This window comes from Prorops nasuta, unplaced genomic scaffold, assembly GCF_024137725.1.
Source record: "Prorops nasuta isolate Cenicafe-Biocafe unplaced genomic scaffold, Cenicafe_Pnas_1.2 PNAS00032, whole genome shotgun sequence".
Taxonomy (NCBI): Eukaryota; Metazoa; Arthropoda; class Insecta; order Hymenoptera; family Bethylidae; genus Prorops; species Prorops nasuta.
The window spans coordinates 1318810-1333572 of record NW_027116829.1 but is presented as its reverse complement, the minus strand read 5'-3'; the positions used below and the strand labels follow the sequence as shown (position 1 = coordinate 1333572).

The following is a 14763-nucleotide window of genomic DNA, read 5'->3' as shown; positions in this document are numbered from 1 at the left end:
ACTTAGCTCAACTTAGGGTGAGTTTCACCAACTCACTCCAGGGTTAAAGTGATATAGTTCGCGTTACATGAACTATACTGCATTAACGAAGGGTGGTTAAAGTAGTACAGTTCATGTAACGCAAACTATACTACATTAACCCCGGATTTAGTTGGTGAAACTCACCGTTATTAGCACTGGCCGTGCTCTGGCACCTTAGCGCTAAGTTAGCGCTATGTAAAATACATGCGATTGGTCAAATGGATTATTAAATTGACCAATCATAACATAGAGCTAACTTAGCGCTAAGGTGCCTGAACACGGGCACTGTTCCTGTGTTCCACTACATCTAAAACACAGCCAATGAGGTGTTTCTTTCTTTGATGAAAGGTCCAACCAATCATTTTCATTGTTAGGCCGTTGTAGAATGTTGTAGAGTAGACGACTTGTAAAGTTGTAGTCTGGTTGTAGTACTACATGGCGTATACATTGTCAAAGTTGTTAACTTTATTTTGTTATTAAAATAAATCTTATCAATAAAAACTTAGCAATCATGGCATCATCAAGAGAGAGACGTTCAAATGCAGGTAGTAAAATGGCTAAGCTTTTGAATGAGGAGGAAGAGGATGATTTCTATAAAACAACGTATGGTGGCTTTGAAGAATTAGAACAGGATAATGACTATATGTTAGTAAATATTGTTTTGTACTGTATTTTTTTTCTCCTTGTATCCTGATATTGTAATATATTTTTTCATTTTTAGGGAAGAGGATGAAGGGGAAGATGAAGTTGATTCAGATTTCAGTATTGATGAAAACGATGAGCCTGTTTCTGACACAGAGCAAGAAGCCCCTAAAAAGAAAAGGGGTGTAGTAACCAAAGCGTATAAGGAACCTAAAGCAAAACCAAATCAACAAATATCTACCCCAAAAGAAAGAAAGAGAAAGTCACAGAGGCATATTAGAGTTTCTATTGATAGTATAGGTAATAAATAAATTTTATATTTATAAAAGTTTCTGACTATTTAATTTATTTGATATTAAACAGAAAGAAAGTCAATTAGAAGATCAACAGCTGCTAAATCTGCAGCTACTCAGAAAAGATTAAGGGAGAGAACAGCTGATCAGAAGAGAAAAGTAAAAACAGTCAGGCATGATGCGTGGAAACCTACTCAAGAAGAACTATTAGAAGAAGCATTAGAGACTGAAGAAGTCAATCTAAAATCCCTAGGTAAAAACATTTTTATTATAATATTATTTCTATTATTGGATAGGGTTGAAGTGTGAGATATGAATTGCAGAAAAATATCAGAAATTGGAAAATGAAAAGAAAAATACAAGGACTGTAAGAAAAAGTCACAATGAACCTATGATAAGATATCAATCACTGTCTATGCCTGTAATGGTGTTGACAGAAACACAAGAAAAAGATGAGGAAAAAATAAATGTTGAAGGAGATGATGAGAAAACAGCTGTAACATCTGAAACTCCAGAAGAAATAATGGAGCCAGATAAGTATGTATATTTAGTATTAAATTATACAATATTTTGCATTCAGCCTTTTTAAAGTATAGTAATCTATAATATCTTTAATCAGAAATGATTATTACAGCATATCAAACAGTACAGTAATAAAAACCAATTTGGGTTTACAATGTACTGAAACAGGACAGTATTATGAAAGAACGTTTATTACTTTTGAAAATGAGCAGCTATTCTCAGAAGCATTTAAAAAATCTGCAGTATCAATACAACCCCCTCTGAAAGCATTATGCGCCATTACAAGGTATTTGTATTTATTGGGTGATTTTCACATTAAGTAAGTATTGTCTAATAAAAATGATTTCTTTTTCAAAGATTACCAGCAAAGTATTTTGATCCCATGACAAATTTACCATACAGAAATGTACAAACGTTTCGCCTACTTCGTGAAGCATATTATCAGCAGCTTGAAGCACGAAGCGATATAAATGACGCAAATTTGAGTCCAGAATTATTGCGCTGGCTGGAATGGAAACAAAAACAGCAGGGAAATTTACACCGAAACACAGTTAGACTCGAACCCGCGTGTGTATCTACCAGTTCATAGCTCTTCTTTATTCTGCAGAAGCATCAATCGACATGATTGCAGAGAAAAGCCTATAGAGTTATTAGCTTCTTAATAGGAAAGACCATTAAGGGCCAAAGCTCAATTAATTTTTTTGATGGTTTATGTGAACGTGATTTTTTTGTACTAATTTTTTCATTCCAAACTACCTCGAGAAGTTGGAGGAGCAACTTATATTCAATAATAATTATTTAAAATTAATTGTTCAATACATTTCTGTGCTCAATTGTAAATAATGGCAAACTTAGAGAAATATTTACTGGTAAGTAAAACCAAACTATGTATCTTTGCTAGTAATAGTTTTCATTGAGGGAATGCATAGCATTCAAAAACCAAAACTATTTACACACTTATAAATGAATAAAAATGAAATAAAACATGATTAGAGTATGGCCTGTATATTTTTGTAAAATTTATTGGTGAAAACTAAGCACGCGCAAGTTATATTCATTCGTCGATCGCTCTTAATACAAATGACCCTAATTCACATATGTATCGACAAAGTATTTATTACAACATTCACTAAGCATTTACAGCATAAATTTTTATTGCAAAACTTGTTTTATGATTTTGTAGTTTCTCTTTCTTCATTGTATTAAAATAAATATAAACAGATTTGGCAAACTGCGTATGCTTTTATGATAAGCACGTGCGTAATTATACCGAAATGAACGGCGTTTTCATCATTCTTGTGACTCTTAAAAAAAATAATTTTCCGTCAATTTATGATTAAAGCTATTTTTATCAATATAAAATATTTCTAAAGTAAATTACAATATTTATCACTTTGTAACTTCTTTGTTTGTTGTTTCTCAATATTTGTGTACATCAGCTTATGAGACTAATCATGTTTAGCAAAATAAACTAATTGTAAATAAAAATTTATACAATTTACTTTTTACTATTTTCTCTCATTTATATTTGAAAAATTCTTTCTTCCAGAATCGACCGACAGCTAAACTTAATTATTTTTCTACCTCAGTTTGCCTTACCAATGCTTTTGCCAAGGATTGTGGGAGGATATGTAAGAAAAGATTATTTATTTTTCCAACAAATAAATATTTATAATTCCCACCTATATTTTTATACTTTAAATGTAGTCATGGCTCACTTCAGAAACACTACGTACTTCGAATACTAAGCAAAAAAAAAATGAATTACGTTCGAAGCGGCTATAATTATTCGAGGCGTGTTGAAATTAACTTTTAGAGAATTTGTTTTATTTCTCTTGAATAATTCGTTTAGTTTCTATTAGGCATTTCGTAGCAGATGCATAATAGTATACGTATTGACAAATTATTTTGAAGCTTCCCTTTACTTTTATGACATAAGATGTATAACAGTGATTAATCTGTTAATTTATTATAGCTACATACATTAAAATAACACTATTAAATTTAATAGTACGTATTGAAATATGACCGTCGAATATTTGAGAATACTTCTCGAATTAATCGCATATTACAGACTGCAAAAGCATTTTATAAAAAAAGACTATATATTGTGTATATTGAACATAATCTTCGCCGATACTAAAATTAAGTAACATTAGGCGGAAGGTGTGCAAGGCAAAAGATTCTTATCTACAACGTTATGCAAGATATCCTCTTCTATTTCTTCTCATTCTTATTTTAAATCGCGCGTCATATTTTATTGTAACAAACGCACTGAAATATATTATATATTTTCAACTGCTAAAAACCTCTCAAGAAGTGAGCATATGCATAATACAGTAATAATGGATATTGATTTACCGAACTATTCAATCACGCTATACGCAACAAAGAATTTTTATTTCTACACGTGTATTACAAAGCAGCAACGACAGTATGTAGAACATTTGAAACACAGTTGCAAACTACGTTCTGGCAAAGGTAATATGTGAGGCTAATTAATTAAAGGGGTAATAATGTTGTCGTAAATGAGAAGTATGGTATTTGTGCACGTTTATGTTTTATACTGCAACATAGCTTATTCTTTATGCGTATTTTTATAGAATTTTCTTCTTTCCATCATCATGACTGTATTAATGCATATTCATTAAGAAGCGACAATGAATAATAATAATAATGAGAAGAATAATATTATTTCCCTCTCCAATTTCAGCAGAGTTAGGAAAATTCCTGTGTGTCTATGAGATGTCTGCCTTACAGGAATAGCCTTGTGTGTGTTGTACCACAATCCACCATATCCACCTGCCAAATCTAGTACCGGCCAGCATTGTGTTCTTCCCTCCCTTCTTGTTACAGCCTCTGCAAAATAATTTCAAAACTCGTTCACGACATACTTGAACTATTTCGTTATACATAGTATCAAAACAGCATCTCTCTAACAGATTGCTATTGTTTATTTCAATTGTTCAGTTATTTTTTTGGCAAAGGGAGATGACAGTGGATTTAGTTTTGCATGTTTATTTGGATAAAGATCAATACAGACATGCTTTCGTTTCGCTTTCGAAAATTAAGGCAAAATAATATGACAATCAGTCTTATCAATGTTTATCTAGTACAAGAGCTATTTCCTTTTACTGCAAAATATACAAAGAGAATGAGCGACGTAAGGATTGTACTACTATTAAATATTGATAAACTATCTTAGCTGGATCCTTGAAAGATAAAGGAAAAATCTTTTACCACCATTATATAAAGATTTGTGCAAACTATAAATCTGGTCATATTGTTGAAATTGAATCACTATAGTGTTGAGTAGAAAATCTGTGAACTTATTAGCAAAACACACATAATGATCGAATTTTCACCTTTCTCTTTTCTTCCATAGCTCTTATTTTCATGAAAGAAGCTTTACCTGAAGCTTCCTTCAATGCCAATGTCATGTATATTCTCAGATTTCCATTACAGTTGGATAATGTGCAATATGATCAGAAATATAAACATTATATATAATTAAATACTTTCTTATACGCAAGCATTAGTAATTAAATGTAAAAGTTTGATCATTTGTTACCGGGATAATTTAAATAATGACAATATCTTTGCTATTTACATACTACAATTCTTTCAATTAGTAATGAAATATTACTAAAAACAATACAATAATAATAAGAAAACGCGATGAAATAGTATTTTAAATTATTTAATATTTGATATATGTTAGAATCAATTCAACTTACAGATCAACTTAACAGTTACAATTAATTAACCATTTATCTTATGTTAAAACTATGCTATCGTACAAAGAATTATTCAGAATCTTCACACTGCTTTTTTCCTGCTTTTTTTCCTGAATCATGGACTAAATCTTTTAAAAACTAGACATTATCCAAGTGTACATTTGTGATACTTATATTGTATATACGTGTACACACATTTCAAGCAGCGATTTGAGTCACTGGCAACACTGCTTGCGCATTCCATCAGAATTCATTGTGGGCTTCACATCAATAGGTTCTACATTTTGTGGGCGGATTGTATCTCCTTCTGGTGGATCTCTTATTTGTTTTTGAGATACGATTCTGTATATTTCTGTAAAGCACCAAATCAATTGTTGAGTAATGATTAACATTCTTGAATGAACAAACAGGAAGGAAGATATTTTAACACATTATCACATTACCTGTTAATATATTCTGAAATGCTGTTTCAACATTAGTAGAATCTAAAGCAGATGTTTCAATAAATGAAAGGCCATTTCTTTCTGCGAAAGCTTTAGCCTCATCAGTAGGAACTGCGCGCAAATGCCTCAAATCAGACTTATTGCCAACTAACATGATCACAATATTTTGATCAGCATGGTCCCGCAATTCTCTTAACCATCTTTCTACATTTTCGTATGTCAGATGCTTGGCAATATCGTAAACCAGTAAAGCCCCAACGGCTCCCCGATAATATCTATAATATCGAATTAAGTTAAAAAACTTAATAATGACATAAATTAATATCCCGCCTAGTATTGAAATATTAGTTTTACAACTTACGCGGAGGTAATTGCCCGATATCGTTCTTGACCAGCCGTATCCCAAATTTGGGCTTTAATTGTTTTCCCATCTACCTGTATACTACGTGTAGCAAATTCAACACCTATAGTCGATTTAGATTCTAAGTTGAATTCATTTCTCGTAAATCGGGATAGAAGATTACTTTTTCCAACTCCGGAATCACCAATTAAAACCACTAGAAAGCACATATATAATATTAAATATTAAAGAATGATCCATTTTTCTAAGAAATTTCCAAAGAAAGTATTATTAAATCATCATATTATTAAATCAGTAAGCAATTACATCACTAATCTTTTATTCTCCTCCTATCTTTGTCTCTATTTCAATGATACATTCAAATAGACAAGCTGGGTACGTATAATTGGCACGGTTATACATTTATCGGGACAAAGAGAAAAACGGCTCTAGAGAGCGTTCGAATAATTAATGGGAAAACAAAAACAAGAGGATTCTCATTGGAAGATGCGGTATACAGTAGAGATTCGAGCAGATCCACAAGTTGGCTCTACGTGTCAATTTGACATTTTCTAAGATACAGTTATGTACGCAAGTGGAAAAAGTAAATTCAACACGAGTAAATTGGCGGGCCAAAGTACAGTATTCGTCAACGTTTAGGGTTTTATATTTAACGTACTCTCTGAATCACTCATCAACCAGTGCCGATCATATGATGTCAGAAATTTTTAAAGAATAGCCCGATACAAAATTACATTGAATTTCGGATAGCTTTGCGATAGAAATTTTAGTTTCGCGTCCACGTGTCAAAGACAGGAGGTGAAACAATTTTATTATTTCTCGCGAAAACAATGGAAGAAATACCTTTAAACAAGTAATCGTATTCGTCATCACGGGTACCCATCTCGTCAGCGGTATAACACAGAAACCCCCTTGATGGGTGGACGATGTGGTGCCCGGAGCGATGTTACCTGGATCAGCGGTAGTGAATGAAAATTTTGCAGTAGCCAATTAGCCACTAATCACTTTATCTTCTTTTAGAAATCTGTCAGATTACGCGGTAATGCTACTAGGCCTCCTGATTACTATCGGACAGCCCGGGATTTACGCGGAGACACAATTATTTTCGTCCTTTCAATTAAATTCTACTACAATATGGCCTCCTTTCTACGCCCCTCCAAAACGATTACTTGCGCATGCGTAGCGATTGCACGCACCTGCGCGCTACCATTTGCGGACTTTACGAATTTTACGGGAAACCCCTCCATGCACACAAAAATTTCCCATTTCTCTCCCTCTGACTATTATTTTTAATGAAACAATTTTTTTCTCTCCTCATTCTTGATTAATCGGAAACTCGAATTCAATCATCTCTTACACACATATGCCACGACCTCCATATTTCCGTCCAATGGGAGAGCTTTTTTTGCCCAGTGACGCAATAACATTATACGGGCGTCATTGGCCTTTTGTTCATTGGGCAATAATATTATTCGTTCATCGTGTTGTTCACCTATCTTCAAAATATAAAAAATCATTTCTTTCAACCTTTCTTATATTTCAAAATTCTCTCACTTAATTGTCTGTAGCGCACCCTTTTATATTTTGCAAGTGCCAATTAATTGCAATAAGCTTTATATATATAAATACTTCTTTATTATTTTTCTTCCTTTCTTAAGTGTTCTGCAAATTGTACGGATATTTGTATAGTAATATTGGAAGATACTATACTTTCTTAAGATAAAGATACAGCAATCTTTTTGATAAGTCTCGATCTGTGGAAAAATAGCCAATGAGCGTTAAGTAAATTTGATAGTTGAAGGCCCCCTTCTTTCTCCCCATCCCTCTCAATTCACCCGGCGTAACTCTCATTCGCTCATTCCTGTTTTTTCCGCCCAACCAGTTCCCACATTTGGAGGCTTTGTCTGTGTCTGCTTATATTCAAAGATAAGAGAAGAGTTATATTATAATCAGTAATACCTCACACTCAAAAAGTATTAACGCTTGACATTAGCCAGCTGCAAGTACTGATTGTTATTCATTCGATTTGATTGTTGGCTCCGATTGGTGATTGACGATGTATGAGCATACGATCGACGAGATATTAGAAAAACATTTACCAATTAAAGAATTAACTGAGGTCAAGCGTGTCCTATATGGTAGAGAAATAACGTGAGTTATATTCCATTAGTAATCATTATTATTTCCTTATTTACGTTAACAAACAAACTCACAATCTCATTTTGCAGCACTTTGAATTTTCTGAAACACTATCAGCTGTGTAATAATTTTTAATACTATTCTTTATAGACCAATCATATTACCATCAGTACCATTCGGAAGCATTGATGTTCAAGGATACAAGATTAATAGCTCTATTGAAGAGCAATTGAGTCCTCAGAGAATTGTACGTGTTGGCCTAATACAGCATTCAATTGTTAAAGAGACTACTGAACCAATAGTAAATCAGAGAGATGCTTTATACGAAAAGATAACAAACTACATCAACTATGCTGGCAGCTGCAAAGTCAATATAGTTTGTTTACAAGAGGCTTGGAGTAGGCTTCTCTTGATTTTTATCTAAAACCTTGGTTACAAGAAAAATTTACTAATACTTCTTACAGATATGCCATTTGCTTTTTGCACAAGAGAAAAATATCCATGGTGTGAATTTGCAGAAAATGCAGAATCTGGTCCTACTACTTTGCTGTTGTCCAAGCTTGCTCAACAGCATAATATGATTATTATATCACCTATTTTAGAAAGGGATTCTGTTAATGGTGATACTATATGGAACACAAGCGTAATAATTGGTACAGATGGAAATGTAATTGGAAAGCATAGAAAGAATCACATCCCTCGTATTGGAGATTTCAATGAATCCACATATTACATGGAGGGAAATACTGGACATCCCGTGTTTGATACTTGTTATGGGCGCATCGCAGTTAACATTTGCTATGGCCGCCATCATCCACAGAACTGGATGATGTTTGGATTAAACGGAGCAGAGGTCATATATTTATTTAAGAATAAGTTGGCTTAGATCATTTGAACATTCTTACAATTTATCTGTAAAAATTATATGCTTTAGATTGTTTTTAATCCATCCGCAACAGTTGGAAATTTATCCGAACCATTGTGGCCTATTGAGGCAAGAAATGCAGCTATAGCCAATAGCTATTATACCTGTGCCATTAATCGTGTGGGAACAGAAGTTTTTCCTCACGAGTTTACATCCGGTGATAAATTGCCTGCTCATAGACATTTTGGCCACTTTTACGGTTCTAGTTACATAGCGGCACCGGATGGCTCTAGAACTCGCGGGTTGAGCAGAGTCAAGGATGGAATCCTCGTTGCTGATCTAGACCTGAATTTGTGCAGACAAATGAAAGACATCTGGGGATTCAGGGTAAGAGTTGTGCAATAGTCCTCTGCTTCTTTAAAAAATTCTTTTGATGCTACTACTTATAACAATACTCTACATTGCAGATGACACAGCGTCTTGATTTGTATGAAAAGGAATTATCCGAATTCGTAAAATTGTCTAAATAGCATCTCACAATAATTTCTGTGCCATATATAAAAGTGAAATATTGTTTAATTTTTTGTTTTGAGTGAAAGTTTTTTCAATAAAATAAAGGTATGAAATCGTCAAATACCAAATACGCAAAATAATAATTGTCATTAGAATATACATATATGTATATACATATATATACTCCAAGGAAAGTTGTCAGAAAAAATTTTAAATGTAAAACTTTCTAAACTTTTATTGTGTGTTAATAAATTAGCCTACGGTCGTTGCACCTAGCGCGGTATTATACGTTTGCTTACGATAGTGTAAAGCTTCTTGGTAAGCTTTTTTCACAGCTTTCCTGTCAGCCGGTTTACGTGATTCAACTAATTTAGCTTCGTCAATTTCTTGCGATACGCCAAGCTTTTCTAATTTCTCACCTGGTAGCCACTGCCTGTATAAATGAAATGCAGCGTTAAATCAGAAATAAAATTTTATAATCATTGATAACTGGAAGAGGTAATTACCAAGTTCGTTTGGTGTCAAAAAATAATACTAAGAAAACAGGTTCCTTATAGTTTACTGCAAGAGCCAATACATCATCTGGAGGAGCTGGAATTGGTACTCCTTTATGTATGGTACCTCTGGGTGTGCTAGGGTCAATAATTAATGCCGGATACCACGGATATCCTCGACATTTAGCCCAAACTAATTGTAATGCTTCTAGAGTATTCTCAGGGGTTTTCGGTTTTTCTTCATTCTTTTTAACACCTTCGTCTTGCCTCAATTTTTCCTCTTCGGGATCTGGTGTTGTAGACCTGCTAGTCGAACAACTACTACAGCTGGAAGATTGACTCTCTCCTTCACCGATATCACTATCCATTGCTCCGCTCCTACAATAATAATTAACATATTATTAAATATATTGTTTACAAATTTGTTTCTAATAGCTTAAGTTGTGTTTGTAAGGAATGTAATACCTGTATACTTTAAAACTATCACCCTGCTTTTTTTGTTCGCCTTCTAATGACAAGGGTTGACCTCCCCGACTGGCGCGTGCTCTAGCTTTCCTGGTGAACAATACTGCAGTTCTACGATTGACTCCAGCAATTTCCTTGTCACCTCTTTGCGTATCATTTTCAGTACGGGCACGACTAGTTCTTTCCCTCTTTCTCGATTTAGCTCCTGGCGGTTCGCTTTCACTTGCTACGTCAAATTCCGGATAATCTTTGCGTGCTTGTTCTATCAAGCTTCCACCTTGTTCCTTCATCTTCATTCCGGTTCGGTAAAACATTGTATCCTTACGATTATATGCCAGACAGTTATTTACCATAAGTGTAAAATCAGTTTCAAACGCTGCAATGGAGTCGTATTCTTGTCGTTCTATTTTCATCTAGAACACATATAGTTTTAAGACCATTTAAAAACTTAATATCTGCTGATTTAAATATTTACCCGCATGGTGGAAAGATCCATAGGATGGGTAACGATATCAAGATAATCAGGAACTTCTTTTATATTTACAGGTTGTCCAAAAACGTCATTTGTGTCTTTTGCTTTTATGGCGTCCAGTAAAGTGTGCAAAACACTCTCCAATGGTCTCAATTCGAACCATAAACATTTTTCTTTTCTGAAAAAGAATCAAATATTTAAAGGAGTTTATTTCAGCAATACAAGAAATATACTATATATTGTTTTACACTTTAAACAATTCCTTCTTTAGTTTTTCACGTTTTCGTACTAGCTCACAAAGTAGTCGAGCTCGTTCTAGATCCTGTCGCAAGCATTGCCAGTATTTAAGCTGACGGTAAAGCTCTCTTGGTAATTCACCATCAGTAGGTGGAGTAACATAATCCCCAAGCGTTGGAGGTCTAGAATGTGGATGAGAGCTTTGGAGACGTCTGAGAAGCGGAACGCCATTTCTATATTGACGTTTTAGTGTCCAGTAAGCAATCAGGCGTTGAATAAGCTGGCTTTTCTTTGGTAAACCTTCTGCCAAACTGTAAATGACACGAGAGAAGTAATTTATTAGTTAATTATAATCCATTAATTATGATTTATTGATCAATTTAATTTCTACAGGTGCTTACCTAGCAATTTCTCGAATTCGTTCAGGAGGTATGGTTGGAATAGATATAACTGGTGCAGAAGAGCTTTTTTTATTGGCGATAGCTCTTCTTCTGGCATCTGCTGGATTTGTAGAGGGTTGATAATCTGGTGGTGTATGAGCCTCGCAGTAAGCAGTCTTTTGTACGAGCATTGGTTCTCCATTGGTTGGCTGTACAGTTTGCATACGCATACAAAGACCAGCTTGCTGCGCACAAGTTACGTGAAATGCCGCATAACAATTGCTCTTATGGCACTGTATGCATGCCCCTACACCTCGACGTTTGCAAACTGAACAAGCTAAACGCCAACGTGCAGCAGGTATACTTTCAATACTGTCGATTGGTTCTAGAAATACAGTATTTGCAAATCTTACTTCTGGAATCCATAGGGCACATACTACATGAGCCCAAGTAGCTGGACGATCTGTCTGCTTAAAAGCTCCTCCTCTATTTGGACACAGTACACAGTCTACTGCTCTTGATGGACTCTGCAAACATCTTCTACACAGCCACTGACCTTCAGGAATATATGGTACTCCATAGCAATCTTGGTGTACAGCAAGATTACACATATCGCAGAACAGGATAGCATTACTGTTTTGACATTCTCCATCCATACAGATACAGCAGACTGCATCTTCATCAGCAGCTACACCTCCACCTCCATTTGTCTGTTGTTGAAAATAAGATTCTTTTTCTAATCTGTCCATTAACAATTCAAATGTGTTGGCTTCAAGTGGAGGAGTGAGACCAGAGGATATTCTCCTTTCATTTACAATAGTCAGCCATGCTGTATCTTCTTCATCTAAGTCATACTCCACTTCACCTTGACAAAGAATAAATGTGTCCATTATATTAAAAATTTACTATTTAAAATAGTTGAAGCTGTGGCATTAAAAGTCAACAGATATTGTTTAAATTTATCATATAAGTAAATCTTACTATAATAAAATTAGGTGATTACTATAAGAAAACATTTAGGTAGCTTATTTTAAGATATTATACATTAAAATTAACACAGCACCTTCTGTAAAATTGCAGAAGTATAAATGGAAAGATTTTCATGAAATTTTTGTTACACTTTCAAAATTGTTAACAACTATACTAAAATCGCAAATTGCTAAAAAGATTGTTTCTGAGTTATTTAACAAGTCAAACAGATCTATTTTGCAATTTTATACACTTCATAAGGTGACTTTACATATTATATTTAATTTTTTTTTATACCAAGATCTATTTGTTTATAAGGCTTAAACTATATCTACTATCTTAATGCTATGGTCCATACTACATTAAAAATATTAATATAAAATGAACATAGATGCAGAATGAAACATTATTTAGTTACCATCTAACTCTTCTCCACTACGCTCCATAAATCTAACATATGAATTAGGAAGTGACTCAGCTTCCCCTATTTGATTTTCATATCCTTCAATCTCCTTGACATTGGCTACAGGTAATGTACCTAATATTGCTTTATCCTCTTTTTCTTTTTCCAGTATCATGCTATTTCCTTTTGATACTAGAGTTTTATCATCAAAGGAATTCACCTCAAATGGTATGATTGGTATGCTTTCAGTAATACCCAATTTAACAGGTTTATTTCCATCCTCGCCTATTGGATGTACCTTTGGTCAGCAAACAAAAAATAAAATAGATATATAAAAGCGATATGAGCAATACAATTACTAGGGAGATTTAATTTACCATTAATAAAAAGGAAAAGATGACTAACCAAAACAAACTTTTGTGCCTCTTGTATGCTTAAAGTTTCTGCTCCACTGCTTGAAATACTGTCACTATGTATTCCTATCCTGTTACGACCCTTTTTCTTGTTAGATTGTGGAGTATTCATCTTGAAATATTACTTACAATATAAATATAATATATTATAAAACAAAGCTCCCCGGATAGCCTTAAAAACGGTTATTTGCAAACATCTCTAAAAATCCGGCTTGGATCATTTCAGTCGATTCCGGTAATCCAGGTAAGGCAACTCCATTTTTCCATGCTTTCTAGCCTGTCTTGTGTACTGGCTGCCCTGGAGAATTTTTTTTCACTAACTCATCCCCACTCCCTACTACAAAAATACGAGGAGGGGAAGGAAATGCTTTTTCGTGCATGATCGCGACGCCATCTTATCACTTCCGGTTTGCAAGCTTTTCGCGCCAAATATCACAACTAATTTTCCATCTAACAGAAGCATTTATTATTCGTAATACATATTCTAATTAACGTTTCTATATCATAAAATTATTTAGAAATAGTCGAAAAAATTAATAATTTAATAAATAATAATAAAATATTAATAGAGACATTTTGACTTGATTTGACATTAGCTTCTTTTCTATTCGACCTATCCCGTACAGACTTTCAAATGAAAGTATGTAGAGCATGCGCACTCAGATGCGCAATACAAGAGTAACGATGGTAAAGAAGGTGTCGGGCGTCACTTGTTAGACTTTGGAGGGAAAACCGTTAAGTGATACGTTAGAAAGTGACTTTACTGGTCGTCGTTTAGAGAGTTAACAATGGAGTTCTGCATCTGCTATTTTTCTAGAAATTCACCTTATCCTCACCAAACAGTTACCTGATTCTATCCTATACCACACTACTGCACAAAGAGTTTTCAAACGCAACCTCAAAGATACTTGTCAAGTAAGGAAGGACTGAGTACTTGGGTTGGCATTGAAAGTTAACGTTGAAGAGAGCCAAACTCTTCATTTTCCATTCATTTCACACACCCAAACCCTTTTTCTCTCCAGTCTCTTCATCCATAACCCTTCTACTTTACTGGATCGCATTCAACTCTGGTCCTTCAATTTTTTCCCCATTTAAACTGTACATAGGGAGGGGGATAAACTGAGAAGAAAATTACTATATCAATTTTAGGTTTAGCACTTAGTTTTTTTGACTACTTGAAACAAAAATTCACCAAAATGTTTACAGCAATCCATATTAAAAACAAAGTCAATACATTGTTGCTCCTAAAATTTATCTTCATCTTAATGAGAAATATAAAAAGTGCTTTTATATATATATTTAACAAAAATAATATACTTTATATTATTTTCATCAAATGTTGATTATATTTCGTATCATTTATTAATTTTTAAAGGTTGTTCTATTTTTACGAA

General features: G+C 33.9%; 4 protein-coding genes across 6 annotated transcripts; 2 read left to right on the top strand and 2 right to left on the bottom strand.

The window, feature by feature from the left end:
- The first annotated feature begins 410 nt into the window (after window positions 1-410).
- On the top strand, window positions 411-2322 carry YL-1 (Vacuolar protein sorting-associated protein YL-1). Of its 2 annotated transcripts, none has more exons than XM_066742845.1 (6): window positions 411-666; window positions 743-963; window positions 1027-1209; window positions 1280-1493; window positions 1591-1764; window positions 1836-2322. In XM_066742845.1, exons 1-6 carry the CDS (start codon window positions 533-535, stop codon window positions 2065-2067), a joined length of 1158 nt encoding a protein of 385 aa, XP_066598942.1. In that variant the 5' UTR covers window positions 411-532; the 3' UTR covers window positions 2068-2322. The 2 variants fall into 2 exon arrangements, with proteins under 2 accessions (XP_066598942.1, XP_066598941.1); XM_066742844.1 differs by having other exon boundaries at window positions 1576-1764.
- Window positions 2323-2467: 145 nt separating this feature from the next.
- On the bottom strand, window positions 2468-7153 carry Rab11 (RAS oncogene family member Rab11). The gene is made up of 5 exons (XM_066742847.1): window positions 6863-7153; window positions 6020-6215; window positions 5659-5933; window positions 5411-5567; window positions 2468-4337 (listed from the first exon to the last, which is right to left on the bottom strand). The coding sequence occupies exons 1-4, from the start codon at window positions 6900-6902 to the stop codon at window positions 5431-5433; spliced, it is 648 nt and encodes a 215-aa protein (XP_066598944.1). The 5' UTR covers window positions 6903-7153; the 3' UTR covers window positions 2468-4337; window positions 5411-5430.
- A 727-nt stretch (window positions 7154-7880) lies between these two features.
- On the top strand, window positions 7881-9771 carry pyd3 (beta-ureidopropionase pyd3). Its single transcript, XM_066742846.1, has 5 exons — window positions 7881-8170; window positions 8309-8556; window positions 8623-9011; window positions 9093-9410; window positions 9491-9771. The coding sequence occupies exons 1-5, from the start codon at window positions 8076-8078 to the stop codon at window positions 9551-9553; spliced, it is 1113 nt and encodes a 370-aa protein (XP_066598943.1). The 5' UTR covers window positions 7881-8075; the 3' UTR covers window positions 9554-9771.
- Window positions 9772-9773: 2 nt separating this feature from the next.
- Window positions 9774-13647, bottom strand: Br140 (bromodomain-containing protein 140). 2 transcript variants are annotated; one of them, XM_066742842.1, is made up of 8 exons: window positions 13362-13647; window positions 12972-13254; window positions 11606-12449; window positions 11216-11515; window positions 10971-11145; window positions 10496-10908; window positions 10043-10408; window positions 9774-9969 (listed from the first exon to the last, which is right to left on the bottom strand). In XM_066742842.1, the coding sequence occupies exons 1-8, from the start codon at window positions 13479-13481 to the stop codon at window positions 9789-9791; spliced, it is 2682 nt and encodes an 893-aa protein (XP_066598939.1). In that variant the 5' UTR covers window positions 13482-13647; the 3' UTR covers window positions 9774-9788. The 2 variants fall into 2 exon arrangements, with proteins under 2 accessions (XP_066598939.1, XP_066598940.1); XM_066742843.1 differs by having other exon boundaries at window positions 13334-13457.
- Window positions 13648-14763: the final 1116 nt, after the last annotated feature.